At 40.8% G+C, this 15329-nt stretch overlaps 1 protein-coding gene and 1 non-coding gene across 2 annotated transcripts in view; one reads left to right on the top strand and one right to left on the bottom strand.

Moving 5' to 3' along the window:
- The window catches only part of MAOB (monoamine oxidase B), a 104343-nt gene that overhangs the window by 63296 nt on the left and 25718 nt on the right, over positions 1-15329 (bottom strand). The window contains exons 2-3 of the mRNA XM_059157987.1: positions 1651-1745; positions 538-675 (exon numbers count right to left, since the gene is read on the bottom strand). Coding sequence (XP_059013970.1) covers positions 538-675; positions 1651-1745 — 233 coding nt within the window. The remainder of the gene's footprint in view (positions 1-537; positions 676-1650; positions 1746-15329) is intronic.
- Positions 11124-11229, top strand: LOC131822351 (U6 spliceosomal RNA). Its single transcript, XR_009350226.1, has one exon. It is a non-coding gene; the product is annotated as a U6 spliceosomal RNA (small nuclear RNA).

Genomic DNA, 15329 nt, shown 5'->3' on the forward strand with positions numbered 1-15329 from the left:
AGTAAACTCAAAGAAATTTTGGGGAGATCAATGGAGCTTCCCCACAAAAAATGGAATGTAGGGCTTGAGCCACTTTCATGTTACTCTCCAAAGAACAGTAACCTTAGATGATATATAGGATACAATAACAAAATTTCAAAATACTGTTAGGCATATTACAAATACCTTCATAATATGAAGTCTAGGGCAGTATTTATAAAACTGTACACCCGCTTTTGTGTCACATAAAAGTGCCCAGCTATTCAAATAGAGGCATTTAATAAATCAATCACAAACATCTTTTTCTCTATTGGTTTTGTTCAACTTTTTGCCAAATGGGCAATACCACTTCGTCAAAAACCTTCCCAAATAGGTTAGAATTCTCAGCTCTCCTGTAATGACAGTGAAAACATTCTGAGAATGGTTGAAATGCACATATGAAATGCATATGTGACATTCAGTAATGCAATAAATTCTCTGAGGGCAGGAGGTGGACTTCATATATGGAAAGACGGAGAAAGAAGTCTTCAAATACTCCAAAGGCTGGCCCAGGCTTACCTTTACATGGTGGATGAGACGCTCTACCTCATTCACTTTGTAGGTCTCCAATCCTAGCTCCTTGGCTAATCTTAAAATACGATTCTGAGTTGGCCCAACGTAAGATCCTCCAAGGTCCACGTACTTAACCTTTTGGTTCTGTTTTCCCACAGAAAAAAAATAAAAATATTTGTGAAAATGTTCTTCCTAAGATAAATATAAAGAGCTCTGAAATAAGATAATAATAACAATAGTAACAATAAGCAAATTGGCATTTCACGGGTTATAGACACACCTTAAGGTATATCCATGGAAAATGGGATTCTGTTTTCAATGGTACTTCCTTCATGTGACTTAGTTATTAAATCATTCTTTAAAGCAAATTGGACTGCACTTTAAATAGGCAACAAACTTCTGAACCCTATCGCTTACAACATCTTTCACACCATGGTTTTTTGTTTTGTTTTTTTTTTGTAAGCTCTGAATTGTTGATGAATTTCTCTTTACTTGGTACTTCAGGCTAATTGTAAAATGCTTAATGCTAGAGAAAACCAAGAAACGAAATGATCACTTCTATGTGGTTAATCCAGACATTTGAAAGATAGCATTAGGGAACATTGGGCCATAATCTGAACCTTTGAAATTGTTCTTATATGTTCATGAGCAAATTTTCTATATGGTTACAAATAGGCTTCACTTCCAGTAACTAAGGACCGATCTTTGAAGAAGGGACTAGAAAAGCTCCTTATGCCTGAAGGTGTCCAAGCATAACCAGATACCTATTAGTCAGGGGTCCGTCATTTTCTGCTGTTTTTTGTTTGTCATCTAGCTCCCCTGTCCCCCAAAGATAACCAAAGTTTTGCATAGGTGGGAATCTTTATTCTATTCACTGATGTATTCTAAACACCTCTTAATTGGTGCAATAATTCATCAGGCAAGTGCCAAGCACCATTAGGTAAACAAAGAGACAGAAGAAAACGTTGGAAAGGGTAGCAAATTGAGAGAGAGCCTATTTCAAAGTAATTTCTACTCTCTTAAGAGTCAAACAAAATTCAAGACTTTTAGAAAAGAAAAAAAAAAAAAAACACTCCGCTTCAGCCTCCCATTTCTTCATCCCCATCCTTCATGTCTTACCCTGATGGTGTAAGTCCTGCCTCCCACTCGGTCCCGGGCTTCCAGAACAACCACATTCAGGCCAGAGTCATGCAGAAGCTTGGCCGCCGCCATGCCTGGGGGGAAAATACAATAAGAGACCACAATCAGACACTGCACAGGGACTCCAGGTAAGCCCCTCATGTTAACCCCAATGAGAAAGGTCCACATTGGCTCACTCCCATGGCCTACTGCTACCTTCACCCTACACATACCTAGGGTTTCTCAGTAGAGGCCCAGATTCCAAGTCTGGGAAACCAGCTGCTATTTCTAGCAAGAACAAGAAGGATTTCATTTCTTTTTTAAAAATATTTTATTTATTTATTAGAGAGATGGAGAGAGACCACAACTAGGCAGAGCAGCAGGCAGAGGGAGAGGGAGAAGCAGGCTCCCCCACTGAACAGGGAGCCCGATCCCAGGAGCCAGCGATCATGACCTGAGCTGAAGGTGCCGCTCAACCGACTGAGCCACGCAGGTGCCCCAAGGGATTTCATTTCTGATAAATGTTCCAAACCTTTAAAATATCTTTGGTTACTATATCAGCATGTCTATCTTTAAGGACTAAGTTGCATGACTATGTGTCTGACAACACAAATGAAAACAAAAGGCCACACTTCAGAGAAATGTATAAGCCCCACTAGGCACCAGACCAAACATAGCCAATTGACTTTATTCTCCAGTAAATCTGAAAAAAAAAAAATCTCAGTAAGTCAGAGGGAGAGTAGGCCTTCAAAGCAATTGAAAGGACCTAGAATTAATTGTTAAATTCTGTGTCAACATGAACTTTTGGAAGTTGGTGTAAAGTTTCAAAACCAAGGACATGAAATTCAACCCCACCCTGTGTCCTAGTTCTCCATGTGACCCATCACGAAAGAATGAAATGACCCTGTGCATTCATTTACTTAATTATGAATGTAGTCAAAAATATTTAACGAATGCCTGAACATTCTCACCAACTTGAATGTAGTTTAAAAAAAAGTTTTATTGAGGAAAATTTACATATGGTAAATTTACATATGGTAAATTTTACTCAATGAGTTCAATGAGTTTTGACAAGGTATAAAGCTTACTATAGAATCTGTATGTGTCGTTTTTGGTATAAACACATCCTAGGTGATGTTTTTGATCTCAGAGATCTTAAAATCCTATATCTTCAAAACCACTCTTACAGAGTTCCGTAAGATAGATGATTCTCAGACAGGAAATCTCTGGAACTCTCACCATGATAACCGAATTTCCTCCATTCTAATTACTTTCATCATTTGCCTGATGGGATCAAATAAAATCAAGGAATGCCAAGACCCTGGGCCTTACAGACAAATGAAACAGCTTCTAGCTTAGTCTTTAAAAAATAATAGTTCTGGGATTTTTAGACGCTCTCCCTCAAGTCCCCCCCCCCAAAAAAAAAGAAGTAAAAGAAAAGAAAGATTCCTATAAAAAGAGCTAATACTCATTCATTGCTCACTGCATTTGAGATGCTCTTCTATTTTAATATACTAATTCAGTGAGATCTCGCCACAACCCACTGAGAAAAGGTACTATTGATCCTGCCATTTTATGGTCGAGGAGAATGAAACACAGAAGCTCTCACAAGAGCCAAGCAGCCTCAGTCCAGGTTCAGAGTTCATAAACCACACATATTGCTTTCCACAGGGACTCGGAACCATCATCTTCATAGATCACATCTCTCACGTTCTGCTACAGGGGGAAATTACACTTCAGAAGATCATCTGCACTTTATTTGGTTCAGCGTGTTTTGAAAATACACTTGTATCTTGCAGTTTGATAAGCAAACAGAAAACAGGAGCCCACCGCAAAAGATACAGCGAAAAGCCCAGGCTTCGTTCACTGTTCTATCAGCGATCCTAACTGAGGAAACCCATTTTTTAAAAGAGCCGGATCTGACATTTCATTATTTAAGTTCATCTGTCTCTCCGAGTCCTGTCCTTGGAGGCTGGGCAGGGGACTTTCAGCTGGTGGCAGGGTAAGGGTCCCAGAGCCCCCAGCCACCCACACACGGTGTACACAGCATTGCACAACCGATCATTTGGAAAGATAAGGTTTAGATTTTTAACTCCAGTGCTAATTTTACCTCCATGAGGAAAAAAAAAAAGAAAGAAAAATTTTACGTTCATCTATTTTTTAAACATTTCTACTTAGATTCAAAATTGTAGACAATTCAATGCCGTTTCTCTTATCAAGCATCAGTTCGACAAATGAAATATGAAATAACATGCAGCCGTAGTAACCACTGTTATCGAGGAACTCAGACAGACCTGCTAAGCACGCTGAGGCTTAAACAAAGGGGGTTCAGAATGAAATACGACATCGCTCATGCACACTAGCATTTTGTAGTCCACAAAAGGCACTGTCTTTTTGTCTGCACAGTTACCCAACAGTATCTGATGCCAAACATGAACAGTTATTAAAACAGCCAGGATCTTATTAAACCATTCAATAAAGACTTCTCCATGCCCAGGTGCCTTAAAACATCATACACAGAAAATTACAAAAATAGCCTTAAATGGGGCAAAATGAGACCGTGTGATTGGACATACCCTACAATTGGTCTAATGTTCACAGGGTGGGGGGGTGGGGAGCAGTGTTCAATGGCTTGTTGGACATCAAGGGGCAAAAACTGATTTGAAAGATAACTGGTCCATATATGGGGGCTTAAGAAAGTCACTGCAGTTTTAGGAGGTAGGAGTTTCAGAGAACCTAAGAAACTGAGGACTTGGAGTCTGTTCAGGATGTGATTAAAATTAAGGGGCGCCTGGGTGGCTCAGTGGGTCAAGCATCTGACTTTGGTTCAGGTCATAGGACCCTAGGATCCTGGAATCAAGCACCGCGTGGTGGGGGGGTTGTCCCTGCTCAGTGGGGAGTCCGCTTCTCCTTCTCCCTATGCCTCCCCCACCACTCGTGCTCTCTCTCTCTTTCGCTCTCTCTCAAAATAAATAAATAAAATCTTTTTTATTTAAAAGATTTTATTCATTTATTTGACAGACAGAGATCACAAGTAGGCAGAGAGGCAGGCAGAGAGAGGAAGGGAAGCAGGCTCCCCTCGGAGCAGAGAGCCCGATGCGGGGCTCGATCCCAGGACCCTGGGATCATGACCCGAGCCGAAAGCAGAGGCTTTAACCCACTGAGCCACCCAGGCGCCCCAATAAATAAAATCTTAAAAAAAAAAAAAAGATTGAGAAGTAGCTCACCAGAGGTTCGTCACTGATGACTGGGGGAAGGATGATGGTTTAACCGATGGAAGAATAAGCAAATACTGGACTCCACAGAGCCGCCCCAGCTTACAACAGGGTTAATTTCTCAAGAGTCCGTTCCTCTGCCAGTTATTGGGAACTTTTACCACATTTTGTCACAGAACAAAAATAGGAAGGATGATGCCTTCTCTGGGAAGTCTGGGAATTTTAAAATGCCATAGTAGAGTGAAAAAAAAAAAAAAAGAAAGAAAGAAAAAAAGAAACCAACCCCCAAATCGGAAAGAGCAGACATACGTTTGCCTGAAAAACACTAGGTAACGTGACTGGTACTGTTTAAACACTTAGGCAATCATTTCCAGACACAAGTGAAAAAACAATAGCCATTTTTTAAAAAGAAAATATTCACAGTAGTAATAGCCGCCGTCATAAAGCAATGAGCACTTATTTTGTTCTCGGACCAAGAAGCACTTTACAAGCAAAGCTCCTCCGGTCTTCAACATGCAGAGAGGTATTATTATCCTCATCTTAAAAAGAAAAAAAAAAAAAACGGAGGTTTGGAGAACATTCACTGACTTGCCATTGATTACACACTCAGTAAATGGCAGGTCACAGCTTAACCCCAAACCTGAACTCTTCGCCACTACCCTTGGACCAAAGAGGAAAAATTAAAAATACGGCAACCCTATTACCCTGATTGATGCAAAGTATCTTATAACATTCTGCTCTCCATCTAAACACAGGACCCTTCAAGTGCCAGGTGTTCTCTTCGATGGATATTTAACTTCGGTAAGCAATTGAGGAATGAGCTTCTAATCACTTTGTACTTTAGAAAAGTTAATTAAACTGGAGCCGATCATGCAGGATCAATTAATATTTCACAACCGAATTATCTTGGCACATTCAGGGACAGCCCTTCTCTGGCCCTGACAGGTCCCTGATAAGATCATCTCATTTGTTGACTCCAGATGGTACAGTGGCTATGGTCTTTTGGCTCAGAGAGCCTTCCTTGGATGAATGACAAAGAGCCCAGCACATGTGAATAATGATCGGCTAATGCCTAATGCCATGAAATCATAAAAATATTGCATCTGTCTTCTTAGGCAGTTTATCTGGAAAAAGATGTCATCAAAGTGATAAGTATCTTGATGATTTGGAACCCACACAGCAGAAGACATCCAGATTATTTTAAATATCCAAAAATCAGTGGTGTGTCGAATTCTTAGCATTCAAAACTTCCAAGTTGTCGTGTCATGGAAAACGACCCAAGAGTTAGATGAGACAGGAAGACTGTAAAGTACTGAAAACAAAAGGTTTTGTTTTGTTTTCTTTTCTTTTCCTTTTTCAAGGCATCTTAGGACTGATGGAGGGATTAGGACAGGGAGGGAAGAGAAAAATCATTATCACCACGGGTCTCACCTCGTACTTTGCTTTGTCAATTGTGGCTCATGTCCTTCCTATTGAAACCTGAGATTTAACAAATTTTTTCAGAGTTTTAAATTGCAAAGTTAATTGTTTTGACAACATTATGAAACATCAGTACTTCAATACCACGTAAGGACTTTTTTTCTCAGTCTAAAGCTACCCACATCCCCAGAAAAGTATCATGTTAACCAAGGCTGACAAAGAAATTCACTGTACCTCAAAGCATCTCTAACCTTATAATCCTGGTAAAAGATATAAGCCTTCCCCCAGGAAGGATGAAAGCCAAAAATCTGCAAATAGCCCTTGACTCCTCTGTCACTTCTGACAAAGCAATGGTTTTATGAGAAATTTCTAGAAACAACCAAGTGACCTTCTGATCAAAGAACTGGGATTCTTTGATGTCTCCAAAGAGAATGCCTTTTAGTTATTTAACACAAATACACACACACATACACACACACACACACACACACACACACACAAAGGACCTGAGTAAGATGAAAATATCCCCTGTGTGAAATAAATTCATTAAAGGAAAGTGGTATTTGTAGATGGAATTCGATGGTTAATTGCTGAACTTTTCAACAGAGAGTAGAGAGGCAGGTAAAAACGTCGCAAAACAGCTAACATTTTGAGCACTGACCATATGGCAGCTTCTCTTTTGAAGTCTTTTACATATAAGAATTTATCCTTGCAACAACACTGTGAAGAGGGTAGATGTAAAAAGTAAAGCGCAGAGAGGCCAAGTCACATGTCCAAGGTCACACAGCTAAAAAATGGCAGAGACGGTATTCAAATCCAGGCACTCTGACTCCAGGTAACAAACATGCCCAGCAGCTTTCCTCATACAAAAGGGTGAAGCATTGGGGGCCTTGTAGTAAACCTCATGGACCATGCAAGCAACAGGGTCACTGTCGGCACATTCTCTGCCCTTGTGTAAATTACAAAAACGATGCACACACACACCCCTTAGCTAAATTTCAAAATGGTGCCCTTCCTTTCGGGGGAATGCAGCACACAACCATGCAAATGGATTGGCTGGTGGAATGTGGGCTGGACCTCACCCTCTCTGTCACTGCCATCAGCCAGGCAACCTTGTGTAGGACACCTGCCTGAACAGATCATGCTGTGCCCTGAAACTCAAAAAACTTATTTCCTGGATGATAAAAATTTAATTATCCGTTCTTTGTCTCCTCAGTGCTAGGACACAGTGGCGCTTAGGTGATTATGGAATGAATTCATTTAATATCCTTCAACAAAGATGACATTTAATTACTTTAGTCAATAAATAAATAAATGGCCATAAGGGTGTCTATGTAAACATAGTATATTTGATTTAGCATAAGAAACTAAAATATTTGCACACACTGAAACTGATTTCCTCTAGTAGCCCCAGAAATGGTAAAGGGGGACATCTGGGTGGCGCAGTCCGCTGAGTGTCTGACTCTTGGTTTTGGCTCAGGTGGTGATCTCAGGTTCATGGGATCGAGCCCCGTGTCGGGCTCCACTGGCAGCACGGAGCCTGCTTTTCTTTTTCTCTCCTCCTGCTTGCACACAACTCTCTCTGTCTCTCAAATCAATAAATAAGTCTTTAAAAAAAGAAACGATAAAGGATACTTCTGACTTTTTCATTCTTTTTTTTAAAGATTTTATTTATTCATTTGACAGAGATCACAAGTAGGCAGAGAGGCAGGAAGAGAGAGAGGAAGGGAAGCAGCTCCCTGCTGAGCAGAAAGCCAGACGCGGGGCTCCATCCCAGGACCCTGAGATCATGTGCCGAGCCAAATGCAGAGGCTTTAACTCACTGAGCCACCCAGACGCCGCCCCCCTTTGACATTTTCAAAGGGAAAGAGTTGGAAAGAAAGAGCCTACTGATACTAACCACCTTTTAGTTTATAGCATTGTAGTTTCCTAGATTCATACACATTCAGTCCTTAACATGACCTGTGAGGCTGGCATTATTATTCCCATTCTTTAGATTAAGAACTGGAGGCTCAGAGAGAGTTGGGGGCTTGCTCAGCTTTACACAACCAGCTACATCAGAGCCAGATCTCAAATCCGGTTCTGTTTCTAGGTCCTGTGTGTTTTTCATTAGTAGCATGACTTCCTGTAATACACAATGGCCGTGTTAAAAAAAAAAATTCCAAAGCATGTCAAATTTTAAAATTAAAATATATCTTCATTCATTCTCTTGGAAAGAATACAGGGATAAAAACACCTGCAGCCTGTCCGTGCCCAAAGCCCTGAGCCCGTATTACAGGATGATCTGAAAGCTTCTGAAACATGCAGTGTCCTTGAGGTCAGCTCCCCTGAACTACTCCTTAAGTGCTTTGGCCAAATGGTTCTTCCTCCTTAAGTACGGACTGACTTCTTCCGGAGAACACATCAACCCAACTCTTGGGAAAAGAGAGACAACATCACATAAACCAAACATTTCAATCACTGAGAAACAACATCCAGGCCCATACTATTCACGTCTTGCTGCCAAATATGAGAAAGATAGATTCCAAGCCTTTTTGGTAGCTCTTTGCTCTGCTTTCCCCAAGACAAACAAAATATATAACAGAAAGCCAAGTGACAATCGCTTCTCAAATGAAGGGGACCTTTACCGAAGCCTCAGGCCGTGGGATGATTAATGCTCTTGAAAAGAATAAAAAACATCAAGCGTTTGTGGGTTGCCATAGAAACCTTTCTCCAGATGATACCAGAAGGAGATTGCTTCCAAGGCCTTTCAGAATATGTCTAAAGCCATAAAAACTGTTTGCTCATCATGGCTTTATATGTAAATGATTACATTCTCCTAAAATGTCAGCAATCAGAATAAATCTTATTTCATAAGCAAGCTTTTGTCTTTACTCTTTGTTGCTAGAAAGGAGCGGGACAGCTTTTGTGTATTGTAATCGGGGTAGACAAACTTTGTTTTCACTTCACTTCAGTATGGAGGCCCATAAAAAAAAAAGCAAAGCCAGAAATTAAAGCTTTGTCTATCACAGCTTTTAAAATGAAGAATATAATACACAGACTTGTTATAGAAAACTAAACTTTTAAATCACCTGCCTTGAATCCTTTTGGAAATTCCATGAAATATGTATAAATAAAAAGATCAAGAGTACAATTATCGCGATGAGCACTGCGTAATGTATACAAGTGTTGAATCACTATACTGTACAACTGAAACTAACAGAACACCATACATTAATTATACTGGAATTAAAATCAATCAATCAATAGTAACCACTCAATAATTATGGGTTCTTTAATAAGTTATGATCATTGAGATCCCAACAGTCATGATTATCAAGAACAGAATTTTCAAACGAAATTAAAGAAGAATTTCTAAGTAATCTCTCTGCCCAACATGGGGTTTGAACTCACAACCCTGAGATCAAGAGTCATGTGCTCTGCTAGTCAGCAGATGCCAGCCAGATGCCCCAGAAATGTTTTAATACTATTTGTATCAGAAAACAAGGAATTAAATGTACTTATCCTCAAAAATTTAGGAGATTAGTACTATGGAACCAATAGTTACCACTAGAAATCTTAGACTGATAAGAGCAATTTTCTTGAGATATATCTAATCAGTATACTAGAAATTAAATACTAAAAAAAAAAAACCAACCCTGTTTTTTAAGTTTAGAGGGTAATCACAGAATACCATGATAGTTTCCTTAAATGTAACTTGAGGAGGACATATCTCATTGCTGTGATAGTAGCCCTCCTATGGAGTTTTAGAATCACAAACATTTTTTTCAGGTGGAATATAAAATCAGAGAGCTATCATTCAGAACCCTTTGGCTCACCCACTCCCTAGAGCCTAGTCTCTGAAAGAAATAGGTGTTACAAATGCCCTGAAGAGGGTGACAGGCTTGCTATAGATTACCTTGATATATTTCATATACTATATGCTAGCTAACTGAACATAATAAAAAAAAATAAAATAAGATAAATTAAAAAAAAACTTTTTTCATGAAAAACGAGATGATGAATTTTAGGAATTTGGGAAGGAGAGGATAAAATGTGGGCATGGCCAGGGAAAAGAAATTGGGGTGAGATGTAAGAAGTAATTGGAAGAAATGAAGTTACAAAGGACTCCTTCATCGATGCCAAAGTCTGGTCCTCCCCTCCATCTTCTGGGAGCCTAGTGTGGAGCCCGGCCCAGGAGCTTTACTTTGTCCCTGAAACACTCCAGTGACCCAAAGATGAATGAAGTCAACTACAGCAGTCTACAATGACCAAAGTGGAATGCTGCCAGGTTCAAGGACAAGGCAGAACACCACCATCCTGTAGAAAAAGCTCTAAGGTTAATAGGTCTCGGCCTGGCTGTATGACTGACCTGAGACAAGAGTCCTCACCTTCTGGGCCTCGTTTTCCTCATCTGGGATTAAATTTGGTCCTTCCCATTCTGTGATTAATCGAACTGAGACAAGACAATGATTTTAAGTAAGCTGAGATTTCATAACCCCAAAGCATCGCGTCCAAAGGCTCTCCTGCGGAAATTTGGGTGACATCAGCAGGTGTCAAGAGGTGATGAGATTAATCATATTACTGTGACAACAAACACATGGCTTTTAGGGACGCCTGGGTGGCTCAGTCGGTTAAACGTCTGTCTTGGGCTTAGGTCATGATCTCAGAGTCCTGGGATTGAGCCCTGCATCTCACTTCCTGCTCAGTGGGGAATCTGCTTCTCTCTCTGCCCTCTGTCCCTCCCCCTGCTTGTGCTCTCTCTCTAATAAATAAATAAAATCTTAAAAAAAAAAAAACCACATGTGACTTTTGTGCTCATGGGGGACAAGGAAATGCTGATTTAAACAAAGCTGATTAGTGCTTGCTTTGGCAGCACCTATACTAAAACTGGAATGATACAGAGGAGGTTAGCATGGCCCCTGCACAGGGATGACACACAAATTCATAAACAAAGCTGGTTAAGGATAGGTGTGTTAAGGTAGTTTTGGGGAAAAGGTCCTGATACCTGTGACCTACTCGGAAATGCATCAAAATATAAGACAGATTGATAGAGAGAGAGAGAGAGAGATGGATGGATGGTTACAATGGAAAAAAGCAAAAATAGAAAAATTTTAACTATAGAATCCAGTTGGTTGGTATGTGAGTGTTGACTGTATAATTCTCTGAAAATTTTCATAATAAGAAAATTCTGGAAAAGAAATTTAAGCCAAGTGGTCAGGAGGTACAAATTCCAGTTATAAAATAAATAAGTTCCAGGGTTGTAACATACAACATGGCAACTATAGTTAATAATACAAGATTGATATTGAAACTTACTAAGAGAGGAGATCTTAAAAGTTCTCATCACAAGAGAAAAGCTTTTCTAACTACGTGGTGGCTGTTAATTAGACTTGTGATGCATTTTGTAATATATACAAATATTGAATCATTGGGTTGTACACCTGAAACGAATATGTGTTCATTACATCTCAATGTTTTAAAAAACATTGTCCAATAAAATCAAAATTATGAAGTTGGTTATTTGAAATTGGAAATGTGTGAATTTTCCTAGATTATATGTATTTTTAATTGCAAAATACTAAGGTTTACCCAGCTTAAAGACGGATGAAACACTGTTCAAGTACAAATGTTTGCTGACCTTTCCTGTATCAACAGTGGTTGTCAGTAATAAGCAATGATGGTTGTTAGCAATGTGCTATGAAGTTGCTGTAAAATAAAATAAAAATAAACACACATACACAAAGTTAAACCAGTTTCTGTTCACCTGGACTTGTCAGAGACTTTAATTAATGTACTGCATGTCTCCATCAGGAGATACTATTTCCGTCGATTCTTCATCTCTATAACTTATTGGGGGACTGTGGATGGAAGTGATTTTCTAGAAGGGCAGAAATATCTCCTTACATATTTTTGGAGACACTACCTAAAGCCACTAGTCCACTTGGTTCAGTGTGGCTACAATTGGTGGTAGGTCTGTCAGAAAATCCTCCTCTCAAAAACAACAAAATAAAAAAATAAATAAACCTCCTCCCCTCTTCCCTCAAAAAATCAAATATTCTCAACTATACCATTGTCCTTGGGCTGCATGTTTTCAAAGAGCTGATGTCTAAGTAGGACTTGCTTCTAGAAGAGGGCAAAGTTTAGCAGGAGAGACACCACGGTGGGGTGGGAAGATGGTGACTACAGTGTATTTGGAAAGGGAGCTTCTTGGGGAGGGTCGGCATGTACTTGGTTCAACCAAGTTATAGAAAATGGAAAATGGTGGAATACAGAAGGAAAAAGACAGTATCCTACCAAGATAGGAAAGAGAAGTTTCCCTCCTCCTCCTTCTCTTAGGACATGCAGTGCAGAAGGATCATCCAGGTGAATGCAGGCCAAAAAGAGAAGGGAAATACAGGAATCTGGAAGGCCTGGGGGCAGGGCCGCAGCTAGAGTCTTGGAGAAGAGGGAAAGTGGGCTGCTACCTTTCAGGTCTTGTAAGTTAGACAAAGGACAATGAGATGAGGGAATCTGGGGGCAGTGTGGTGTTAGGGGTTGAACTGCGCCCTCTTGAAATCCATATGTTGAAGTCCTAACACCCAGAACCTCTCAGAATGGGAACTCATTTGGAGATGGGGTTGTTACAGAGATCTTTGAGTTATAATGAGGTCATTTGGGTAAGACCTAATCCAGTATGACTGGCGTCCTTATAAAAAGGGAAAATTGGTGACAGGCAAGCACATACAGTGAAGACCATGAGAGGATAAAGCTAGAGGTCAAGGTGAAACTTCTGAAGGTCAGCAAACTGTCACAGATCACAATAAACAATCAGAAGCTAGGAGAAAGACACAGAGCAGATTATCCCTCCTAGGGCTCAGAAGGAACAACCCTGCTGACACTTTTTGATTTTTGAGTTCTCACTTGCAGGCAATACCCTTCTGTTACCTTAAGCCACCCAGTGTGTGGTTCTTTGTTACAGCAGCGTTAACAAACTAATACACACAGGAAATTTTCTTTTCCATATTAGGGTAACATCACTGCTCATTGAATTTACTTTGGGATACCATGACGATAAAAGCTCTAGATGGCCGTGCCAGGCTGGCATTTCTTACGTGCTGAGGAGCCCTGGGGTTTTGGCAGGGGTTAGGTGGAGAGGGAGGGAAGCTGGCCAGCTGCTCTATTTTAGGACCTGGGAAATGGGGCACCAGCCCCTGGGTGAGTCTCCTGGTAACAGAGCTTAAGGATCTGAGTTTCAGCCTTTAAGCTGTAAGCAGCAAAATAAAAAACAGGCCTTGCCGAATTCAACACAGAGCAGTAAATAATAATCCGGGTGTGTCAATCACCTAGAACCAAGGCGAGGAATGGAACTTTCTGAGATAGGAGTTAAGAAATTCGCTTTGCCAAGGTTAAACAATTTCTGCGCTTCATACAAATTCTGTAGTATTTTTAGAATGCCAAATGTTAAATCTGTCATTAAACTCTACTCAAAAATTAAATGATGGTCGACGCCATTTATGAAACGATTCAACTTCCTGAGAAAAATTCTGCCTTCAGAATCTCATTGCTTTTCTCGGAGCCAAGGAAGAGCCGTGGCCCACGGCTCAGATACGAGAAGTTTCGTCTGCCAGATCATGTGCTCCTGGTCTCTGGGCCCTCAGACCAGAAGGGATGGAAACATGGCGGCAAGCCAAGAGTGTGAACTTAACCAGAAATGGGCCATTCAGAAATGAGTGTGGGGGAACTGTGTCCTTTTAGGTCTTTACAACTCCTTTCAAACAGAAGTCAGAGGGGTGGAGAAAGCAGTTCTAGCATTAAAACATTGACCTCAATGTCACAGGCCAAGTAAGTTCTGGGTTGTTGGTTTGTTTGTTTTAGATTTCATTTATTTATTCGACAGTGAGCACAAGCCAGGGGAGTGGCAGGCAGAGGGAGAAGCAGGCTCCCCACTGAGCAGGGAGCCAGAGGTGGGGCTCGATCCCAGGACCCTGAGATCATGACCTGAGCCGAAGGCAGAGGCCTTAACCCACTGAGCCACCAGGCACCTGTTCTTGGTTTGGTTTGGCTTTGTTTTAACTTCAACCTGGAAAAGTCATGTTAAGACTGTAAGTCGCATCCTGAGAATGTGTAAACCTAGACCCACACCGGAGCACGCAGATGTGTGCTCGGCATCCGGCATTTTCGCACGTGACCATGCGTACTGGAACTGCACAGCACACATGACCAGGAGTGCGAGGCTGGGGTTCCAGGCGGACACAGAGCTAAGAGGTGCACAAGCTGCCCGTCACTGGGAATTGCATGTCACTCTTCTTGCCAAAATAGGGAGACAACACGCAGCTACTGTCCTCATTCTTTGTTTTGTGTTTTAATGGACTCAACTCAAACGGTCCTTGTATCTGGAATTCCAAACCGGTAAGCAGGGAGTAATAGAGAAAAAGGAAAAGGTATGGCTCTCCTGGCATATACCTTTAAGGTCGGTGTCCTGTGGGGAGTGTGAGCTGATCGGTGCCGGTGGGAAGGAATAGGGCAAAGGGCAAAGGCGTATTTTCTTAGAAGCTGTTTTCACATTTTAGCCTTGAAGCTAACCCTTCCTGCTTTATCACCTCCAGCCCAAGGTCGGCTTCTCCGGCAGCAGCCTACAACTGAGGAGACAAAATACATCTTCCATCACCAGGAAGAGTAGGTAATCTCACCTAGGGTTCAGGAATTAGCCCTCCAAAAAAAAAAAAAAAAAAAAAAAAGGAAGAGGAGAGGAAAGGGGAGGGGAAGGTGGAAGAGGGGAGAGGAGGGCACAAAAAGAAAAAGAAGAGGAAAGAAAAACCCCTACAGGATATTTTTAATATCCTTTAAATCCTTTAAAATATTCAACTGTTTTAATTTTGATAAAAGACCCTGTTGAAATCCTGGCGTTTCAAAAATTCAATGATAGCCGCTTTTCCATCAAGCTTTTATGTCCTTTCACTCTATTTTCTCTTATTTGTCTCATTTTACTAAAATTTTAACTATGTGGAGGGTTTTTTCCTTCAAAATAGAAAGCATTGGATCCAGAGCCTTTCCCCTACCACCAGCACCCCCCCATCAGAAAGT

The sequence above is a fragment of the Mustela lutreola genome, chromosome X, assembly GCF_030435805.1.
Source record: "Mustela lutreola isolate mMusLut2 chromosome X, mMusLut2.pri, whole genome shotgun sequence".
Classification (NCBI taxonomy): Eukaryota; Metazoa; Chordata; class Mammalia; order Carnivora; family Mustelidae; genus Mustela; species Mustela lutreola.